General features: G+C 42.9%; 1 protein-coding gene across 1 annotated transcript in view; it reads left to right on the plus strand.

Annotated features, from left to right (window-relative positions):
* Window positions 1-23,555, plus strand: part of TADA2A (transcriptional adaptor 2A) — a 111,684-nt gene that overhangs the window by 39,101 nt on the left and 49,028 nt on the right. Inside the window, exons 6-7 of the mRNA XM_044288114.1 lie at window positions 16,926-17,014; window positions 19,582-19,654. Of these exons, the coding sequence (XP_044144049.1) occupies window positions 16,926-17,014; window positions 19,582-19,654 (162 nt within the window). The remainder of the gene's footprint in view (window positions 1-16,925; window positions 17,015-19,581; window positions 19,655-23,555) is intronic.

Consider the following 23,555-nt stretch of genomic DNA (forward strand, 5'->3'; position numbering starts at 1 on the left):
ACATTTTATTTTAGGATGTGTGTGTGTTTTTATAGATTGTCATCTGTCTCCCTGTGTCGGATTTAGCCAAAGAACACTCTAGCAGAGGGTACTTTGGCTGAATCGGGATCAGTGGTCATCCTTCCTTATACAGGGATGGGGTGTCAGCCACATTGATTGCCTCTCCCTGTCCTTTGATATGTCATCACTTCCTGTATCCTTGTCTTGGGCCAGCCCCTTTTACACCTTTTGTTAGTAAATAAAAGAAACAGACTGGGCAGGGAGGAGGAGGAGTTGCTCAGAATTTCAATCAAGATGGTAACACCTGGGTTTGTCTCTGACTGCGGCTGAGGCAAAAGGGATTTACTTTTTTCCTTACACAAACTTTGATGCGAGCTGATTACAACTATTAATATTTCTACAACAGTAGTATTATTATTAATAATACAGACTGGGCCTTTATATATCACAATACTAATAAAGAGAGGGCCATTATTATAATAATACAGAGGGGGCAATAATAATAATACAGAGGGGGACATTATATATCACAATATTAATACAGAGGGGCCATTATAATATTATTGCCCCCTCTATTATTATTATTATGACCAACCCCCTCTGTACTATTATTATTATAACGGCCCCCTGTTTATTAGCATTGTCATATACAATGGCCCACATTTTTTCTACATAATTGCCTCCTTGGTATGCTTCCTCTTTTGTGGTATTGATAATGCCCCCCTCCTCCATAGTGCCCCGACTTGCTGCCTGCCTTAGGGTACTTACACACAAAATATAAATAAATACTCGCCTCTCTTCCTCACTCAATCACTGCTTATGGCCTGAGTTCGTGCGTCCCGGCCCAGGCGGTCACGCACACATTACTGTGGCCTCCTGCGCTGCATCATCCCATCATCTCCCGAGACCCGACGCAGGAGGTCACAGTGAGGTAATCGATCTCCTGCACCGCTATACTGCCTCATAGGCTTAAGGTTTGGTGGCCTGAAGCCTATGAGGCAGAACAACCTCAGTTCTGAAAAATGATCTGGAAATCTCATAGATCCATGTTTTTTTCACAACAGATCATAAAACGCAAATAAGATGTTGTGAGACACTACAATTTCATGAAAAAAATAAATAAAAAATTTACAAGTTGATGACAGCAATGCATTTCAAATAAATATTGGACTGTGCCATTTGTAGCTTACCCTCTTCTTTTAACATAAGTCTATAAACGTCTGGGAAGTGACGAGACCAATTGCTGGAGTTTTGGGAGAGTTTTCCCAATTACCGTATTGTCTGATGTAGGATTCTAGCTCCTCAACAGTTGTGGGTCTTCTTTTCCAGATTTTTCATGTTATGCCTAATGTTATCTATTTGTGAAAGGTCTGGATTGCAGGCAGGCCACCCAGACTCTTCTTCTGAAAAGCCATGCTTTTTTTACGGATTCCTTATGTGGTTTAGCATTTTCTTTGTGAAAATAAATGCAAGGCTTTCCCTGAAAGAGACATTGCCTGGACGGGAGCATATGTTGTGCTAAAACCTTTATAAACTGTTCAGCAATGATAGTGCCACTCCAGATGGGCACTAATGCAGCCCCATACCATCAGAGAAGCAAGCTTCTGAACTGTGCGCTGGTAACAAGCTGGATGATCCCTTTCCTCTTGAGTACGCAGAACACCGCATCTGTGGTTTCCAAAAAGAATTTCACATTTTGATTTATCTGACGACTGTTTTCCATTTTGCCTCAGCCTATTTTAAATGAGCCTTGGCCTAGAGAAGACTGCAGTGTTTCTGGATCATGTTGACATATTGCTTCTTCTCTGCATGATAAAGCTTTAATTTGGATTTTTATATTGCACAGGAAACTGTGTTCAGACAATGACTTCTGGAAGTGTTCCTGAGCCTATGCAGTGATTTTTATTTCGGTGTCATCTGAGGGCCCATAGATCACAAGCATCCAGTATTGACCATTGGTCTTGTCCCTTGTGCACATCGATTTATCCAGGTTATCTGAATCTGTTGATTATATTATGTACTTTGTATGTGAGATATTCAAGGTCTTCACAATTTTACGTGAAGGAACATTTTTCAGAAATTCTTCCATAATTCTTAGATACTTAGATGTTTTGCAGATTAGTGAACCTCTACCCATCTTTGTTTCTTGGGAACTTTACCTCCCTAATATGATCTTTTTATACATGGTCATGTCAGTTAGGCCTCATGCACACAACTGTAGTTATGGTCCGCATCTGCGGCTCGGATGCGGACCCATTCACTTCAATGGGGCTGCAAAAGATGCGGGCAGCATCTGTTGTTCCGTTCCGAGGCCCCGCAAAAAAAATATAGTATGTCCTATTCTTGTCCGTTTTGTGGACAAGACTAGGCATGTCTACAATGGGCCGCCCGTTCCGTTCCGCAAATTGCGGAAGGCACACGGCCGGCTTCCGGTTTTTGCGGATCCGCGGTTTGAGGACCGCAAAAAACCACACGGTCGTGTGAATGAGGCCTTATTTGGAAATTGCTCCTCCAGTTCTTCTTTTTTTCAAAAAATTTTTTTATTAGTAGCAATTTTCCAGCCATTTGTTGACCATGTCCCAACTTTTAGGAGATGTTACTGCCATCAAGTTATAAATGAGTTAATTTTTTTCATGAAATGTAAAATGTCTGACTTTAAACATCTGATATGTGATTTTTATGATCTGTTGTGAATAAAATGTGTTATATGTTCTTCTGTGAAATAGATACCATATTTATATACATACAGCGCTCAGCATAAGGCTCCATTCACACGTCCGTAATTCCGTTCCGCATTTTGCGGAACGGAATTGTGGCCCCATTCATTTCTTTGGGGCTGCACGATGTCCGGTCCGGATCCGGAAATTGACGACCCGCATTTCCGGGTTCTGCAATTCTAATCCCGAAAAAAATAGAACATGTCCCATTCTTGTCCGCAATTGTGGACAGGAATAGACACTTTCTATTAAGTGCCTGCAATGTGCGGTCTGCAAAATGCGGAACGCACATTGCCGGTGTCCGTGTGAATGGACCCCAAATGAGTGCACCCCCTTTGAAAAGTAAGATTTTAATCAAGATGTCACTGAATACAAGAAAAATTGATAACATTTTGACAAGATTGAGTTTCATAGAACATTTTTTAACCCATAATACGAAAGTAAGGTTAATAATATAACTTAGATTTGAGTAAAACTGAACATTTTGAAATTAGTTGATGCAAAAATGAATACACCCCACATCAACAACTACTATATCTGGTATTTTGTATGACCTTCATAATTTTTAAGGACAGCACCAAGTCTTCTAGGTATGGAATGAACAAGTTGGCAAAGTATTGCAACATCTATCTTTTTTTATTCTTCAACTACCCGTTTTAGAGCCTGGATGCTGGATGGAGAGTGATGCTCAATTTGTCTTTTTTCAGAATTCTCCATAGGTGTTTAGGTTCAGATCATGAGACATACTTGGCCACTAATTCTCTTGCACCCTTGCAACAGTGGTCTTAGATGTGTGTTTGAGTTCATTGTCCTGTTAGAAAAATGCATGTCAACCAACCACAGTCATGGTAGCATCTTCTCTTTCAATATAGGCCATTACATCTGTGAATCCATGATACCATCAATGAAAAGCAGCTCTGACACCAGTAGCACCCATGCAACCCCACATCAGAACACTGTCACTATAGTCGCCATGAATTTTTCTTTGTACTCCTCACCTTTGCAGTGCCACACATTTTTGAAGCAATTGGCTCCTCCAAAAACATTTATCATTGTCTCTTCACTCCAGAGTATAGAGTCCCAGTAGTCTTCATCTTTTTCAGCATGAGCCCTAGCAAATTGTAGGTGAGCTTTTTTGTGCGTGGGCTTGTGACATTTCTCTTTCATGTTTTGCCATTATTAACAGCATGAAACGGGAAGGGGTTTTGTTTAGGCTGGGGTTTTGTAAGGCTGCTTTCACACCTGAGGACAGCCTGCTGGAATTTTCCTGCACTGCCGAATGCAACCGAAATGCCCACTTGCTCCATTAAGTATCCTGGGGTCCGGGGGAGAATCGGCCGGACACAAACCGATGCATGCATTGTTTTGTGTCTGGCTGATTCCTGGCATTGTGTGCCGAATCAGGCAGCCTGATTGTAGTGCCTTTGGTGTGAAAGTAGCCTAACGCCCTTTTTTTTTAGTCTGCTGGACACCCATTTAATGAATAATTAGACTTGCCTGTGGTTGAATTCTTGTTAATTAGCATTTTGTAGTCTAACCTTCACTTTTGCTCCTGAGACTTTAATTGGGGTGTACTTATTTTTGCAACATGGTATTGAATACATTTCTTAACAAAATTTTGTTAGTGTGTGTGAAAATTTTGCAAATATTATTTGCAATCAATGTAAAAGTATTTAGTAGTATTTTATCCAATAGAAAGTTTGATTCTGAAGGGAAACGAAAGGTTTTCTGACAAATCTGTTGGGGTGTACTAATTTAGGCTGGGTTCACACCTGAGCGTATCCGATAAGTGCTGTTTACAGGCGTTTTTATTGGGCGTATTTTGGGGCGTTTTTGTATTTGGTAACGCGCGTCATTGCTATTGACCACAGATGCGTACGTGCGACAATACGCCCCAAAGAAGCTCCTGTGCTTCTTGGGGCGTAGGGCGTTTTACAGCGCGTTCGTACGCGCTCTAAAACGCTCAGGTGAGAACCATGCCCATAGGGAATCATTGGTTTTTGCCTGTTGAGCGTTTTACAGCACGTAGGAACGTGCTGTAAAACGCTCAGGTGTGAACCCAGCCTTATGCTTTATAAGACTCTCCTGATAAGATGCACCTAGGTTTTAGAGAAGGAAAATCAGATCTCAGATCAGACCTTTATCAGAGCTAAAATAAATGCATTAACTTACTTCTCCTGCTCTTGTCACGCTCACTAGTCTTTTCTGGGCCTGCACTGCACTGTGTACGGCATCAGGTCATAACGCGCGCACTAACTGCGCCTGGAGAGAGACCAGGGAGTGGTAAGTACAGAAAGCACTACAGTCACAGCTCCCTGTGCCGCCAGAATACTAGTATTTGCTTTATAAGACGCACTGAATTTTTATGTATCTATGTGAGTTCCGGGGAGCGGGGTAAATATAATCTATATGAGGGGCCCAGGCATTGGGGGAGTCATTATAGGGGTTGGATAACCCCCATTAACATAGTATTTAATGAACAAAGCTGACATTTTGAAACAGGTTTGGTGTAGCTACATATGTATTAATGCTGGAGCTGCACAGTGGAAAAAGATGAAGGATAAACATTGGTTTTATTTTTGTGCATTTTAGCCTAAAGATAGCCTTACACATAAGGCCTGTTTCACACTGCCATTTTTAGATCTGGCAGGCTGTTCCCTGCTAGATCTCTCTGCATTGCTGGAAGCTATCACTTTCACTATAATAGGGACCGGTGGAGATCCAGCAGCAACCCAGCAAATATGCAGTGAATCAGCCAGATGAAAACCGCTGCCCGCCGGTGGGCGGGAGTCGGGTAGCATCCGGCAGTGCCGGCTCCAGACATCTCTGGCGGGGAGCAGCCTGCTGGAGATGGTGAATGCTAGTGTGAATCTAGCCTTCGATAGAAGTTGGTTGATGGTTGACAAGCAGTTAAACAAACATCTGGTGAACATTTGTGTTCCTATTGAATAGGTATAAATGGGTTCTGTAATGCTTCCTGCACACGGTGCAGATTTGTATGCAGAAAATCTGCATGAAATCCTCGTTAAAACTAAACTGCTTAAAAAAATGTATTGTGGTTTCAATGCAGTTTATGTGCAATTTTGTGGTTCATGTGCAGTTACCCTAAGGCCTCATACACACAACCGTATTCCGCTATGCAGTCTGCAAATCGCGGATTGGCAAAATATAGATGCGGTCTGTGTACCGTCTGCATTTTATTTGCAGACCCGTTATTTTCAGTGGGTTCATGGTCCGCATTTTGGTCTATGTTGCCCATAATGATCCATGTGCTTTCCGCATCCATATGTTCGTTCCATAACAGTATAGAACGTGTCCTATACTTGTCCGCTAAATGCGGCCCCATTAAAGTCAAGGGGTCCAGAAAAATAGCGTATATGACATGTACCATATGGTAGTGTACATGGGACCTAAGATATTAAATGGTTGTCTGATGTAACTGAAAAATTTGAGGTAGGAAAACATACAAAAAAAAAGCCTCCTCTTTTCAAACTCGCCATTCCAGGACTGGGCTCCTGTCCATGCCAAACTGCAAGTCATGATGTGCGGTTTTGGATCATGTGACTGCTGTAGCCATTCACTGGCCTCAGCAGCCATATGTGCAGCTGAGGCTTTAGCTGTGATGATCCAGTAGGAACGGGAGCCTCAGCTTCCAAACAGTGGAACAGCAAAACTCTGAATAAGTAAATGGCATTCTTTTATTTTGTACACCGTTTCCAGCCTCTTACACATAGTAAAAAATTTAACTTTGGGGGGAAAAAAATCATTTTTTTTCTTTGGTTCGCCATATTCTAACCCCCATAACTTTTTTTTTATTCTGACTTGTAACTGTGTGCAATTTGCAATGTGCAACTTTTGCAATTTCAATGATGTCATTTTGGTATATCTATGGCTTTTTGATTCACTTTTTATTCATTTTTTTTGGAGGTGGTTCACTTTTTATAAAAAAAATTTGAAGCGACAAGAAAACAGTTAATTGGCCATTTTGAGTTATTTTTTTCCATTATGGCGTTCTATGTATGGAATGTATACTTTTTATATTTAAATAGTATAGTCATTTTCATACATGGTGATGCCTATGTTTATTTTTTATATTGTTTATTTTAATTTTGGGGAAAGGAGGGTGATTTGAAATTTTATATTTTTAAAAACTTTTTAATTATTATTATAATTTTTTTAAAGTCTCCATGGTGACTATAACATAAATCATTGCCATTTGTATTCTGTAATGTATTTTTATCCATTACAAAATACAGTGTTCATTGTATTCCAATTTCAGTGCTGCCACCAGCAGGCTAGAATTGGAATATATAACAAAGAAAGGCGGCTCTCCACAGGTTTTTTGGAAACAGGTGCTCTTGCTCAATTTGACTCACCCTCGTCAGTTATAATTTAGAAAAATAGAATATTGATGAGCAGGCACTCTAATTATGGGTACATGGAAGACAATTTTATTGAATATTTAAAATATATAGAGACCTAAAACCATAAAAATACAAATATTAGCAGCAATGGCAGTATTCAAATATAAATAATTTTAGCAGCAATAGCAATGAGACAGCAAGAGGAATCTAAGAGGAATCGAATTCAAAGATACTCACAAGATTAGACCTGATATCTACAAAGTGGAACCCTGACAGCTGGACAAAGAAACTAAGAGGCATCCTGAATACTGGAGAGGCGGAACTTGTAAACGGAGGCGCCGCCATAACACGTGGAACTATTACCACTTATCAAATCTTAGAAGATGTTTCTGCTTTTTATCTATTTATATATACACTAATTACTGTCAATACCACCACCATCCTCCAACTGCTATTAACACTGTTGTTAAATATCTATTATTGATTGTTTGCTGTCTCATTGCTATTGCTGCTAAAATTATTTATATTTGAATACTGCCATTGCTGCTAATATTATTTGTATTTTTATGGTTTTATGTCTCTATATATTTTAAATATTCAATAAAATTGTCTTCCATGTACCCATAATTAGAGTGCCTGCTCATCAATATTCTATTTTTCTAGAATTGGAATATACCAGTAATAGGCCGGGAAATGTTGTACAGACACCTTCCCTGATTTCCGCCAGGGGAGGCTGGGAAGTGCATGCTTCTGGTTTTAGTGCTCTCAAATACTGTGTTCACATTTAACCTCGGCATTTCAGGGGTGTCAGCATTTTCGCCGATCGCAGACACTACTCTCGTTGTCTGCTGTTTAAAACGGCAGGCACCTACCGGCTCAGGAATAAGCTCAATCTTTAAACCCTGCACTTCCGCCGTACATGTATGGCACTGGGAGTGAAGGGGATAAATAATTTAGCCTGTTACAATTAATTAAATAATTTATGCAGAACACCAGTGATTACTTATGCTGGTAAACTGCATTGTGAATGCATGCTTGTTGACGCTGTAGTTCCATGCAGTCAGCTCCACACAGTTTCCACATGCATCACAATCACGCTCTGTGCCAGCACTCTTTTATAGAATATTGTAATACTAGACATTAAGCCCTTTACAATAACGGAGCGCTAGAACAATAGTGCATAAACATTAGTAGGAACAGTCTATATTAAATGGCAAGGGAACTTGACCACACAGACTGGTGGCTGAGACTGCTGGCACTGACTGGTGGCTGTGGCTGACACTGCTGGCACTGTGACTGGTGGCTGTATGACTGGCACTGACTGCTGGTGGTGACTTGTAGGTCAGACTGCTGACAGGGGGTCCTCTCTATATGGCTGATTAGTGCTGTGACTGACAAACCGAAATGGCAGCTGGGACTGACTAAAAGAAATGGTGGCATTCCGACCTGCTTGCCGGCGCGCGGGTGTGGGCGCTGCAGGCGGCATGTGGAGCGCCGTGTCCTGATTGGTGTGCGGGGGGTGTGGTATTATTAGGGTTATTCCTGCATAATAGAAGTCTTTTGTTAGAGGTACAGTTGTGTTCAAAATTATTCAACCCCCAATGCTGTAAAAGGTTTTAGGGAATTTAGTGTACATTTGTAATTGTGTTCAGAATGAAATCTTACAAGGACTTTTTAAAGAACCAAATGCAACTACAATGACATCAATTGTTTTTGTAATACAGTAGTACATGTTTTTTTTTTTTTGTGATTTCTTCATTGACACAATTATTTAACCCCTTAAAGACTACCACTCTTTAGAACAGAGGTTCATTCAAGTGTTTTCGATCATGTATTGAAAACACCTGTGGATGTCAAGGAGCAGCAATCAAGCATAATAAGCACCAATTAGGCAGATTTAAAAGGACTGTGATACTCAGCTCCTTCTAGACATTTACTAGTGTGTTTACAAACATGGTGAAGTCAAGAGAATGGTCCAGGAAGACAAGAGAAGAGGTGATTTCTCTTCACAGGAAGGGCAATGGCTATAAGAAGATTGCAAAGATGTTAAACATACCAAGAGACACCATAGGAAGCATCATTCGCAAATTCAAGGGCACTGTTGAAACGCTACCTGGTCGTGGCAGAAAGAAGATGCTGACTTTGACTGCTGTGCGCTACCTGAAGCGCAAAGTGGAGAAAAGTCCCCGTGTGACTGCTGTAGAGTTGTTGCGATACCAAATTTTTGATTCGGTTTCGATACCATGAAAAAGTATTGCGATACTCGATACCATTCGATACCACGCGAAAAAAATAAACAAAAAAAGCCACGTGCATTCCTCATTTTTAAAAATGGCGAATCGCGCAGTTTTTATTTTATTTTTTTCTGTTCCGGCATTCACCACCTAGATTTTTTTTTTTTATAATTTCTGACGTGGCGATGTAATATGTTTATTATTTATATATTTTATATGTGAAATTGGGAAAAGGGGGTGATTTATACTTTATATTTTAGTGTTTTGTTTTTGTTTTTTTTTATTTTTTTTTACACTTTTTATTTAATAACTATTTCGCCCCTTAGGGGCTAGAACCTGGGATCTTTCATCCCTTTTCCTATTCAGCCTGATAGATCTCTATCAGGGTGAATAGGACTTCACACTGTCCCTGCTGCTCTTCACACTGTCCCTGCTGCTCTGTGCTTTGTGCACACAGCATCAGGGATGTTACCATGGCAACCAGGGCTTCTGTAGCGTCCTGGCTGCCATGGTAACCGATCGGAGCCCCAGGCTTACACAGCTGGGGCTCTGATCAGAAGCTGCCACTGCACCACCAATGAGGGGGAGGGGAGAGGTCCCTGTGGCCACTGCCACCAATGATTTTAATACTGGGGGGTTGAGAGGGGCCGGTGCACTGTGCCACCAATGATTTTAATGGGATGGGGGGGTTGAGGGGGGGGGGCACACTGCACCACCAATGATAATTACCCCTTTATACAGGAGGCGGGTACTGGCAGATCAGCGGCAGTTAACTGCCGCTGATCGCAGCTCCCTGCGATTCTGCTGCCGGCACCCGCCTCCTGTATGTGTTAAAGACTGACTACTGTATATGAGTCCAGACTTTCACTATTAGGCTACACACAGCGGCGCCCAGCTATGTCTCAGCATTCACCATTAGTCCTGGGCGCCGCTCCGTTCGCCCGCAGTGCCCCATTACTGTCTCCTCTCCTGCTCCACATGCTGCTGATTACTATCGGAGCGATGGGAGAAGACATCAGCTTCACTAGTGGGCGTTTCTTCTCCCTGGCTGTAGCGCTGTCCAATCGCAGCCAGGGAGAAGGAACGCCCACTAGTGAAGCTGATGTCTTCTCCCATCGCTCCGATAGTAATCAGCAGCATGTGGAGCAGGAGAGGAGACAGTAATGGGGCACTGCGGGCGAACGGAGCGGCGCCCAGGACTAATGGTGAGTGCTGAGACATCGCTGGGCGCCGCTCTGTGTGGAAATAATCCTATCATTGGTGGCGCAGTGCGCCCGCCCCTCCTCCGCCCCTCTCTTCTCATTGCCGCCCCTCCTCCGCCCCTCTCTTCTCATTGCCGCCCCTCCTCCGCCCCTCTCTTCTCATTGGTGGCAGCGGCAGCAGCACAGGGGGGAGGGAGGACAGCTTCCTTCTCCCCGTGCTGCTGAGAGAACATGAGCGCGCCATAGCAGCGCGCTCATGTTCAGAGATACTAGACTGCGCAGAAGCGCAGCCCAGTATCGAAAAAACGGAAATCCTGGTATCGTATCGATACCGGGACAAAAGTATCGATTGGGTATCGAAATTTCGATACCCGCAACAACCCTAGACTGCTGAGGAACTAAAAAAAGATTTGTCAGATGTGGGTACTGAAGTTTCAGCTCAGACAATAAGGCGCACACTGCGTAATGAAGGCCTCCATGCCAGAACGCCCAGACGCACCCCCCTGCTGTCTCCAAAGAATAAGAAGAGTCAACTGCAGTATGCCAAAAGTCATGTGGACAAACCACCAAAGTTTTGGGATAGTGTTCTGTGGACTGATGAAACAAAATTAGAACTGTTTGGGCCCATGGATCAACGCTATGTTTGGAGGAGGAAGAACAAGGCCTATGAAGAAAAGAACACCCTAGCCTACTATGAAGCATGGCAGGGGGTCAATCATGCTTTGGGGCTGTTTTGCTTCTACAGGTACAGGGAAGCTTCAGCGTGTGCAAGGTACCATGAATTCTCTTCAGTACCAGGAGATATGGGCTGAAAATGTGATGCAGTCTGTCACAAACCTGGGAGGCTTGGGAGACGTTGGACCTTTCAACAGGACAATGATCCCAAGAATACCTCTAAGTCCACTAGAGCATGGTTGCAGATTAAAGGCTGGAACATTTTGAAGTGGCCTTCGCAGTCACCAGACTTAAATCCGATTGAGAACCTCTGGTGGGACTTAAAGAAAGCAGTTGCAGCGCACAAGCCTAAGAATGTGACTGAACTGGAGGCTTTTGCCCATGAAGAATGGGCGAAGATACCCGTAGATCGCTGCAAGACACTTGTGTCAAGCTATGCTTCACGTTTAAAAGCTGTTATAACTGGAAAAGGATGTTGTACTAAGTACTAAGATTGAATGGGGGGGGGGGGTGGGGGGGGTGCTGCCCGCTCTGCATCTTGAAAGGGAAGGAGAGGGGGAATTAACCTTTCAAGCATCGGGCCGCTGCCAGGGCAGAGCAGCGGCCCGATGGTTAGCCCCTTCCAGACAGAGGTCTAACTGGGGTTAAACAGTTATTTGAAGCAGTGTCAGAGCCATGTCCTGATTGGTCGGCATGATATTGTGGGCGGTGTGGCCGCGTGTGGAGTGCTGTCTCCTGATTGGTCACCCTGTCACGCATGCCCAGTGCAAAACTGGTGACACACACACTGACACAGCGCACTCGCACTGTGCTTTTATTAGATAGGATTGACTAGCTTAGTTATGCTTTAGTTATCACAGTGCTGTATTAATGCAAATAGCATAACAAGTGCTGTGGTCATTTTCCTGTTACTCTAGTCACTGGATCCACATAATTATCTTGATGGTTCATCATAAAATGACTGTAACCAATAGCATTTCCATATGTCGGTTCATCCGAATCAATCACTGAGCCCGTTCCTCTTAATGTTTCTGCACAATAAATGAGTATTGGAGTGTTTGTTACGTCATTGTTACAAATACAGACAATCAGGACCTTCATTTCGACCAAAAACTCTACGGCCCATCAATTCTGGGTCCATGGTGCCTGTTATTTATTTTTATTTTTTAATCTGTGTCATTGTCCTTGGAGGGAGAGGAACGTTCTCAACATTCATCATCATCATCATCATCATCATCATCCTACATTTATGAGGAGTGTAGCAGTTATTTTTCTGGAAGACTGTACGCAGGAGGCTTGGGAATAATGGCAGACCATACTTGATTGGCTGAGGGAGTGTAGTTATTCTCCTGGTAGACTGCATGCTATAGAGCTGTGATGGCTAACCTCTGGCACTCCAGCTGTGGTAAAACTACAACTCCCAAGATGTAAACTTACTTGGCTGTTCTCAGAACTCCATAGAAATGAATGAGAATGCTGGGAGTCGTAGTTTCACCGCAGCTGGAGTGCCGGAGGTTAGCCATCACTGCGTTGAACCAGCAGGTTACCACCAGAGCGTGTGCACTGGAGCAGCACACGCTCTAGTACAAATGTTATATATTTTTAGAATTAATTTGTACCAGAAAACAACATACAATAGTAAAGAATGGACATCTTTAACCACCTCCCGACCGCTGTACGCATATATGCGTCCGGGAGGTGGTTGCTTTACTCCTCCTGGACGCATATACGCGTCTTCTCGCGAGACGCGAGATTTCCTGTGAACGCGCGCGCACAGGCGCGCGCGCTCACAGGAACGGAAGGTAAGCGAGTAGATCTCCAGCCTGCCAGCGGCGATCGCTCGCTGGCAGGCTGGAGATCCGAATTTTTTAACCCCTAACAGGTATATTAGACGCTGTTTTCATAACAGCGTCTAATATACCTCCTACCTGGTCCTCTGGTGGTCCCTTTTGTTAGGATCGACCACCAGAGGACTCAGGTAGGTCAGTACAGTCCCACCAAACACCACACTACACTACACTACACCCCCCCCCCGTCACTTATTAACCCCTTATAAACCCCTGATCACCCATGATCACCCCATATAAACTCCCTGATCACCCCCCTGTCATTGATCACCGCCCTGTCATTGATCACCCCCCTGTCAGGCTCCGTTCAGAGGTCCGTATGATTTTTACGGATCCACGGATACATGGATCGGATCCGCAAAAAGCATACGGACGTCTGAATGGAGCCTTACAGGGGGGTGATCAATGACAGGCGGGTGATCACCCATATACACTCCCTGATCACCCCCCTGTCATTGATCACCCCCCTGTAAGGCTCCATTTAGACGTCCGCATGATTTTTACGGATCCGATCCATGTATCCATGGATCCGTAAAAATCATGCGGACGTCTGAATGGAGCCTTACAGGGGGGGTGATCAGTGACAGGGGGGTGATCACCCTGATTACCCTGATCACCCCCTGTCATTGATAACCCCCCTGTAAGGCTCCATTCAGACGTCCGCATGCGTTCTGTGGATCCGATCCATGTATCCATGGATCCGTAAAAATCATGCGGACGTCTGAATGGAGCCTTACAGGGGGGGTGATCAGTGACAGGGGGGTGATCACCCTGATTACCCTGATCACCCCCTGTCATTGATAACCCCCCTGTAAGGCTCCATTCAGACGTCCGCATGCGTTCTGTGGATCCGATCCATGTATCCATGGATCCGTAAAAATCATGCGGACGTCTGAATGGAGCCTTACAGGGGGGGTGATCAGTGACAGGGGGGTGATCACCCTGATTACCCTGATCACCCCCTGTCATTGATAACCCCCCTGTAAGGCTCCATTCAGACGTCCGCATGCGTTCTGTGGATCCGATCCATGTATCCATGGATCCGTAAAAATCATGCGGACGTCTGAATGGAGCCTTACAGGGGGGGTGATCAGTGACAGGGGGGTGATCACCCTGATTACCCTGATCACCCCCTGTCATTGATAACCCCCCTGTAAGGCTCCATTCAGACGTCCGCATGCGTTCTGTGGATCCGATCCATGTATCCATGGATCCGTAAAAAATCATGCGGATGTCTGAATGGAGCCTTACAGGGGGGGTGATCAATAACAGGGGGGTGATCAGGGAGTCTATATGGGTGATCACCCCCCTGTCATTGATCACCCCCCCCTGGTAAGGCTCCATTCAGACATTTTTTTTGGCACAAGTTAGCGGAAATTTTTTGTTTGTTTTTGTTTTTGTTTTTTCTTACAAAGTCTCATATTCCACTAACTTGTGTCAAAAAATAAAATCTCACATGGACGCACCATACCCCTCACGGAATCCAAATGCGTAAACATTTTTAGACATTTATATTCCAGACTTCTTCTCACGCTTTAGGGCCCCTAAAAAGCCAGGGCAGTATAAATACCCCACATGTGACCCCATTTCGGAAAGAAGACACCCTAAGGTATTCCGTGAGGGGCATATTGAGTCCATGAAAGATTGAAATTTTTGTCCTAAGTTAGCGGAAAGTGAGACTTTGTGAGAAAAAAACAAAAAAAAAAAATCAATATCCGCTAACTTATGCAAAAAAAAAAAATTTCTAGGAACTCGCCAGGCCCCTCATTGAATACCTTGGGGTGTCTTCTTTCCAAAGTGGGGTCACATGTGGGGTATTTATACTGCCCTGGCTTTTTAGGGGCCCGAAAGTGTGAGAAGAAGTCTGGGATCCAAATGTCTAAAAATGCCCTCCTAAAAGGAATTTGGGCCCCTTTGCGCATCTAGGCTGCAAAAAAGTGTCACACATGTGGTATCGCCGTACTCAGAAGAAGTTGGGCAATGTGTTTTGGGGTGTCATTTTACATATACCCATGCTGGGTGAGAGAAATATCTTGGTCAAATGCCAACTTTGTATAAAAAAATTGGAAAAGTTGTCTTTTGCCAAGATATTTCTCTCACCCAGCATGGGTATATGTAAAATGACCCCCCAAAACACATTGCCCAACTTCTCCTGAGTACGGCGATACCACATGTGTGACACTTTTTTGCAGCCAAGGTGGGCAAAGGGGCACCTTTCGGATTTCGCAGGCCATTTTTTACACATTTTGATTGCAAGGTACTTCTTACACATTTGGGCCCCTAAATTGCCAGGGCAGTATAACTACGCCACAAGTGACCCCATTTTGGAAAGAAGACACCCCAAGGTATTCCGTGGGGGGCACGGCGAGTTCCTAGAATTTTTTATTTTTTGTCACAATTTAGCGGAAAATGATGATTTTTCTTTTTTTTTCTTTTTTCCTTACAAAGTCTCATATTCCACTAACTTGCGACAAAAAATAAAAAATTCTAGGAACTCGCCATGCCCCTCACGGAATACCTTGGGGTGTCTTCTTTCCAAAATGGGGTCACTTGTGGCGTAGTTATACTGCCCTGGCAATTTAGGGGCCCAAATGTGTGAGAAGTACCTTGCAATCAAAATGTGTAAAAAATGGCCTGCAAAATCCGAAAGGTGCACTTTGGAATGTGTGCCCCTTTGCCCACCTTGGCTGCAAAAAAGTGTGACACATCTGGTATCGCCGTACACAGGAGAAGTTGGGGAATGTGTTTTGGGGTGTCATTTTACATATACCCATGCTGGGTGAGAGAAATATCTTGGCAAAAGACAACTTTTCCCATTTTTTTATACAAAGTTGGCATTTGACCAAGATATTTTTCTCACCCAGCATGGGTATATGTAAAATGACACCCCAAAACACATTCCCCAACTTCTCCTGAGTACGGCGATACCAGATGTGTCACACTTTTTTGCTGCCAAGGTGGGCAAAGGGGCGCATATTCCAAAGTGCACCTTTTGGATTTCACCGGTCATTTTTTACACATTTTGATTGCAAAGTTCTTCTCACACATTTGGGCCCCTAAATTGCCAGGGCAGTATAACTACCCCACAAGTGACCCCATTTTGGAAAGAAGACACCCCAAGGTATTCTGTGAGGGGCATGGTGAGTTCCTAGAATTTTTTATTTTTTGTCGCAAGTTAGTGGAATATGAGACTTTGTAAGAAAAAATAAAAAAAATAAAATCATCATCATTTTCCGCTAACTTGTGACAAAAAATAAAAAGTTCTATGAACTCACTATGCCCATCAGCGAATACCTTAGGGTGTCTACTTTCCGAAATGGGGTCATTTGTGGGGTTTTTCTACTGTTTGGGCATTGTAGAACCTCAGGAAACATGACAGGTGCTCAGAAAGTCAGAGCTGTTTCAAAAAGCGGAAATTCACATTTTTGTACCATAGTTTGTAAATGCTATAACTTTTACCCAAACCATTTTTTTTTGCCCAAACATTTTTTTTTTTATCAAAGACATGTAGAACAATAAATTTGGCGAAAAATTTATATATGGATGTCGTTTTTTTTGCAAAATTTTACAGCTGAAAGTGAAAAATGTAATTTTTTTGCAAAAAAAATCGTTACATTTTGATTAATAACAAAAAAAGTAAAAATGCCAGCAGCAATGAAATACCACCAAATGAAAGCTCCATTAGTGAGAAGAAAAGGAGGTAAAATTCATTTGGGTGGTAAGTTGCATGACCGAGCGATAAACGGTGAAAGTAGTGTAGTGCCGAAGTGTAAAAAGTGCTCTGGTCATGAAGGGGGTTTCACCTAGCGGGGCTGAAGTGGTTAAGACCGTGTTTTTAAATGCGGTGTGATAATCTTTTTTTTTTTTTTTTTTTTTTTTTTTTTAGCTTCTGAAGATCCACCAAGACCAACTTTTGATTCTTTGCTTTCTAGAGACATGGCAGGATACATGCCAGCAAGAGCAGATTTCATAGAGGTAAGTTCTTTATTACTCATTCATGTGCTAGGTGCATAAATAGTGCAGTCTCCAGAGACATCAGACCACTTTGGATAGAAGCACTGAACTTTTTAAGTGACTAGAACAGAGAGATAATGTATGCAAGACAGAGTTACGGAATTAAAAACCCTCCTTGTGCCCTTATGTCTTTTTGCACCTCCAGCGCTGTCCCTGTCTCAGTCACTGTGTGACAAGAGCTTTTTTTCAAGTCTAGAAACTTATTTTAGAGTCGGCATCTCTTTGCTCACTAGTGACCTGTACACTGGCTGCTGGTTTAAGGGGTTGTACATTTTTAGAATCGTGGCTACACTCTGGTGTGTTTTGTAAGTTACTGTATTTTTTCACTCTATAAGACACATCTAGGTTTTAGAGGAGGAAAATAAGAAAGAAACCACCAAACAGAGCCCCAGTCACACCCCCAGTGTTTAATCAAACCTCAGAACAAACCCCCATTGTTAATAAGACCCCCAATCATGCCCCCAATATGAATAAGACCCCAATCAGACTTCAGACCAGACCCCATATTAGACACCCAGTGTTAATAAGACCTCAGTTCAGATCCCCAATGTTTGAGACTCCCAATCAGACCCCAATGTTAATAAGACCCCCTATACTGTCCTCATGCACGTTAGCACGGTGTGTGTAATCTGACATGTAGCTAAACCTTCTCTGTCTTGATAAGAAGAGAAAACTTACTGCTTTAATTTTCTCTTTATTGATAGTAGATTGACAGGAAAGGTGAAACTACAGTATAAAACAGTAGTATTTTAGAACATAAATATCCATGGTACATGGCATAACACATAGAATAATCTGCTGTACATTCAGTACATGAGATAATACAATGATAGTGAGTTATCAATACAAGAAACATATATTGAACTACAGTAAATGTCACAAGATGGTGTCCTTACCGACTATGCTAGAAAACAGGCTGAATAACAGATAATGGGGCAGGAAACCAGTGAGGGAGTATGGCTCCTGAAACATAAGATGGTGGCAGCTTGCTATCCAAGCACAAGAACAATGCCTTGGGACTCCCATAATGCATAGGAAAAACAGGCTGGATGAGATACATGAACTGATCAATAGATGGTGCTGTTACCATACAATATAATGCAAATGAATTACAACACAGTTGAATGCAATGTCAATCTGATAAACACACAGAAACAACTGGATCTGCACCTGGGAACAGAACACCCCCAGACCTCAGATTAGATGAAAAATAATAAATAACTTTGCTTTCCCGCTCCGGATGCCGCTCCTGAGATCCAGCTTCCTGCATGCAGTGCCGTGGCCCAACGTCACACAGCGTGAGGTTGCTGAGCACGCCGACATCCTCATGTTGTGAGGAAGACCAGAAAGTAGTGAGTACAAAGCTTGCACAGAGAGCGCTGCATTCATTGCTTCCTGGTCCTCCTGTACTAATGTACAATTATGGAGTAATTGTTAGTATTCGCCCCATAAGACGCACTGACATTTCCCACCCACTTTGGATTGTCAAGAAAAGGCCATTCAAGAATTTGGAGGAGATTCACAAGGTGTGGACTGCAGCTTGAGTTAGTGCTTCAAGAGCTGCCACCCACACATTCGTACCTTGGATGTGGGCTACAACTGTCGCATTCCTTGTGTCAAGCCACTCATGACCCAGAGACCACGTCAAAAGTGTCATACCTGGGCAAAGGAGAAAAAGGCTGTTGCTCAGTAGTCCTGTTTTCAGATGAAAATAAATGTTGCATTTCATTTGGAAATCGAAGTCCCAGAGTCCGGAGGAAGAGTGGAAAGACACAATCCAAGTTTCTTGAAGTCCAGTGTTAGGTTTCCACAGTCGGTGATTGTTTGGGGAGCCATGTCATCAGCTGATATTTTTCCACTGTGTTATATCAAGTCCGAAGTAAGTGCAGACATCTATCAGGAAATGTTGGAGCACTTCATGCTTCTGTCTGGTGACAAACTTTATGAAGATGCTGATTTCATTTTCCAGCAGGACTTGGGACCTGCCCACACTGCCAAAAGAACTAATTTGATTGGCCAGCAAACTCACTTGACCTAAAGCCCATAGAGAATCTATGGGGTATTGTCAAGAGGAAAATGAGAGACACCAGACCCAACAATGCAGACGAGCTGAAGGCTGCTATCATTGCTTTTGGGCTTCCATAACACCTCAGCAGTACCACAGCTGATCGCCTCCATGCTATGCTACCTTGATGCCGTAAATCATGCAAAAAGAGCCCCAGCCAAGTATTGAGTGCATATACTGTACATACTTTTCAATAGGCCAACATGTCCGTATAAAAAAAAAATCATTTTTTAATTGGTCTCATAAAATCTAATTTAATTGGTCTCATAAAATTCTAATTTAATTAGCTGTAAGCCCTAATCAACATAAAAAAAATAAAAGCTTGAAATAGATCACTCTGTGTGTAATGAATCTATAGTATATATGAGTTTAACTTTTTTAATTGAATTACTAAAATAACTGCACTAGACGCAACCAAAAACCTTACATTTTGTATGTTTTTCTTTTTTGCTGTGTGTCCAAGGAGTTTGACAACTATGCAGAATGGGATCTTAGAGATATTGATTTTGTTGAAGATGATTCAGAAGTTTTACACGGTAAGGAAGTATTTTGGGGTTTAATGCCTTAATGAGCAAGCCTGAAAAGACCTTAAAGGGGTTGACTCATCTCAGACAGTGGGGGCATATCACTAGGATATGCCCCCATTGTCTTATAGGTGCGGGTACCAGTGCTGGGACACCTACAGTGAGGAACAGAAGTATTTGAACACCCTGCGATTTTGCAAGTTTTCCCACTTAGAAATCATGGAGGGATCCGAATTTCACATTGTAGGTGCATTCCCACTCTGAGAGAGAGAGAGAATAAAATAAAAAAATTCAGGAAATCACATTGTATGATTTTTAAATAATTTTGTCTTGCGTTGCTGAACATAAATATTTAAACACCTGAGAAACAGCAAGAATTCTGGCTGTTACTGTGCCTTTTAAAAAGTCCACCTCTACTCCACTCATTAGGCTGGGTTCACATGGGCATTGCGGGATTTTTATTTTTTATTTAATTTTTTCCCTGCGAGTTCAAAGCATTTTAATGCGTTTTGCATGCGCATGAGAAAAATCGGCATGTTTGGTACCCAGACCCGAACCTGGACTTCTTCACAGACGTTCGGGTTTGGGTTCAGTATTCTGTAAATTGTATTATTTTCCCTTATAACATGGTTATAAGGGAAAATAATAGCATTCTTTAATACCGAATGCTTAGTAGAAGGTCAATTGAGGGTTAAAAAAATAAAATTAATAATTAACTCACCTCCTCCAATTGATCGCGTAGCTGCCGGTCTCCTGTTCTTTCTTAAGGACCTGTCAAAGGACCTGTGGTGACGTCACTGAGCTCATCACATGGTTCATCACCATGGTGATGTATCATGTGATGAGCACAGTGATGTCACCACAGGTCCTTTGTCAGGTCTTGAAGTAAGAACAGGAGAACCGCAGCTATGCGATCAATTAGAGGAGGTGAGTTAATTTTGTATTTTTTTTTAACCCTCAATTGACCTTCTACTAAGCATTTGGTATTAAAGAATGCTATTATTTTCCCTTATAACCATGTTATAAGGGGAAATAATACAGTGAATTGACTTTTATCTTAGCAACCATGCGTGAAAATCGCTTGTGATTTTCACGCAGCCCCATTCACTTCTATGGGGCTTGCATGAAAAACGTACAGTTTAGAGCATGGTGCGATTTTCACGCAACGCACAAGTGATGCATGAAAATCACCGCTCATGTGCACACCCTATAGAAATTAATGGGTCCGGATTCAGTGCGTGTGCAATGCGTTCACCTTGCGCATTGCACCCGTGTGGAAATCTCGCCTGTGTGAACCCAGCCTTAATCTAACTTCGCACCTGTCTGAGCTCTTTGAAGACCCCTGTCCACCCCACAGTCAGACGCCACCTACTACCATTGGCAAGACCTAAGAACTGTCAAAAGACACCAGAGATAAAATTGTGGACCTCCACAAGGCTAGAAAGGGCTACAAGCAGCTTGGTGAAAATAGATCAACTGTTGGAGCAATTGTTAGAAAATGGAAGAGGCTAAAGGCGACTGTCAGTCTCCCTCAGACTGGGGCTCCATTCAAGATCTCACCTCGTGGGGTATCGCTGATAAGAAAGGTGAGGAATCAGCCCAGAACTACAAGGGAGGAGCTGGTCAATTACATAAACAGAGCTGGGACTACAGTTTCAAAGGTCACTGTCGGTAGAACACTACTCCGTCATGGTTTCAAATCATGCATTGCATGGAAGGTTCCCTTGCTCAAGTCATCACATGTCCAGGCCCGTCTGAATTTTGCCAATGACCATCTGGATTATTCACAGGAGGCATGGGAGAAAGTCATGGTCTAAACTTCACTTGTCGTGTTTGGAGGAAAAATAAGGATTAGTTGCATCCCAAGAACACAATCCCTACTGTGAAGCAAGGGGGTGGTAACATCATGCTTTGGGGGTGCTTTTCTGCGAAGGGGACAGGGCGACTGCACTGTATTAAGGAGAGGATCCATTTATTGTGAGATTTTGAGCAAAAACCTTCTTCCCTCACTCAGAGCATTGAAGATGGGTCGTGGCTGGGTCTTCCAACATGACAACAACTCAAAGCACACAGACAGGATAATGAAGGAGTGGCTCCGTAAGAAGCATATCAAGGTTCTGGAGTGGCCTACCCACTCTCCAGACCTAAATCCAATAGAACATCTTTGGAGGGAGCTGAAACTCCATGTTGCTCAGCGACAGCCCTGAAACCTGACAGATCTAGAGATCTGTGTGGAGGAGCGGGCCAAAATCCCTGTTGCAGTGTGTGCAAACCTGGTCAAGAACTACAGGAAACGTTTGACCTCTGTAATTGCAAACAAAGGCTTCTGTACCAAATATTAAAACAGATTTTTTCAGGTGTTCAAAATAAATACTTATGTTCAGCAGTGCAAGACAAATAAATTCTTTAAAAATCATACAATATGATTTCCTGATTTTTATTTTATATTTTTGTTCTGTCTCTGAGTGGGAATTCACACCCCTCCATGATTTCTAAGTGGGAGAATTTGCAAAATTGCAGGGTGTTCAAATACTTCAGTTTTTTCACTGTATTCCAGCAATGGAGCCCTGCAAGATGGTGGCTGGAGGACTCCGATCTGGCAACCACCAAGCGCGCTCCCCATAGAAGTGAATGGGAGCGCACTGCTCATGGCCAGCCGCCACTGCCATTCACTTCTATAGGCTAGACAGAAATACCCGAGCCAGCGCTTGGCTATTTTTGGCGGCCCCATAGAAAATGAATGGAGGGCGGCTGCGCATGCGTAGTGGGCCCTCCACCACTTTCGGGACTCCGTTCTCGATATAGGTGTGGGTCTCAGTGGTGGAACCCGCATCTTTGAGACAATGGGGGCATATCTTAGCAATATGCTCCCATTGTCTCTGATGAAACAACCCCTTTAATGGCCAGCAATTTTTTATATTTTTATCATTTTTGCCATTTGCATTTCAGCAGCCATAACTTTTTTTAAATGTATACATTGAGAGGCCTTGTGGGGGTAATGTTGTTCGGGGGTACTAATACATTAATGTGTAATTTATATAATTCTTTTGCTGTAATGAGTGATTGTTACCGTCATGTGTATACCTAATATATGTAACTTTAAATATTTTTTTATTTAACTCCTTCCAACACCTGCATGTAACTGCAGCCCAGGTGAGCAGTAATTTAATGCACCTCGGCATACAGTTATGTCCAAACTTGTAATTCACGCGGTGACATGAAAAAGTGTCACAGCACCGGAAAATCAGCTGTCGTGGACAGCTGAGACTCCAGAGCAGCTGGCTAACCAATAACAGAGATCACCGACAAGGGACTACTGTTTGGGCCCTTGTTGGTGATTGCTGTGATTGTTTAGTCTAAGCATTTTGAGCTGAATGCAGTGAAAACCTGTCAAAAACACAGTTGCAGTCTCTGATTTCCTCAGTTTCATGTCAGTAAAATTATGAGATCAGAGCCTGTATTGTGGTGCTGCCTTGTAAGTCTAAAAAATAAATAACCCCTTTTTTCAGACACGTTACTGGTGTCTTTCTAATCATATATTGTGTCTGTGAATAAAGCAGTAATATGTAGATTAGCTTTATGAACAGATCTCAGTGTGGTGAAGCTATAGTACATAGTGATATGATATTGCTAGCACACAGCTCTTGGACAGGGCTCTGCCCTCAGCCTGAGGACTATCCATGTCAATCAAAGGGAGGAGGGAGTGTGCAGAGCACAGGGGGTGTTACATGGCAGTACTAAAACGATTCAGCCCTACCTTCTGGTGCTCCAATTTCTCATTTGCATTTAAATAAAACACAGATTTATCTGCAGCTGTTTATCGTACAGACAAAAGAAAGGTATTATTTTAATCAGCATGATGAGCCCTACCAGTCAGTATATCTGGTTTAGGGTCCATTCACACGTCCGTTGT

The sequence above is a fragment of the Bufo gargarizans genome, chromosome 3 (assembly GCF_014858855.1).
Source record: "Bufo gargarizans isolate SCDJY-AF-19 chromosome 3, ASM1485885v1, whole genome shotgun sequence".
Lineage (NCBI taxonomy): Eukaryota > Metazoa > Chordata > Amphibia > Anura > Bufonidae > Bufo > Bufo gargarizans.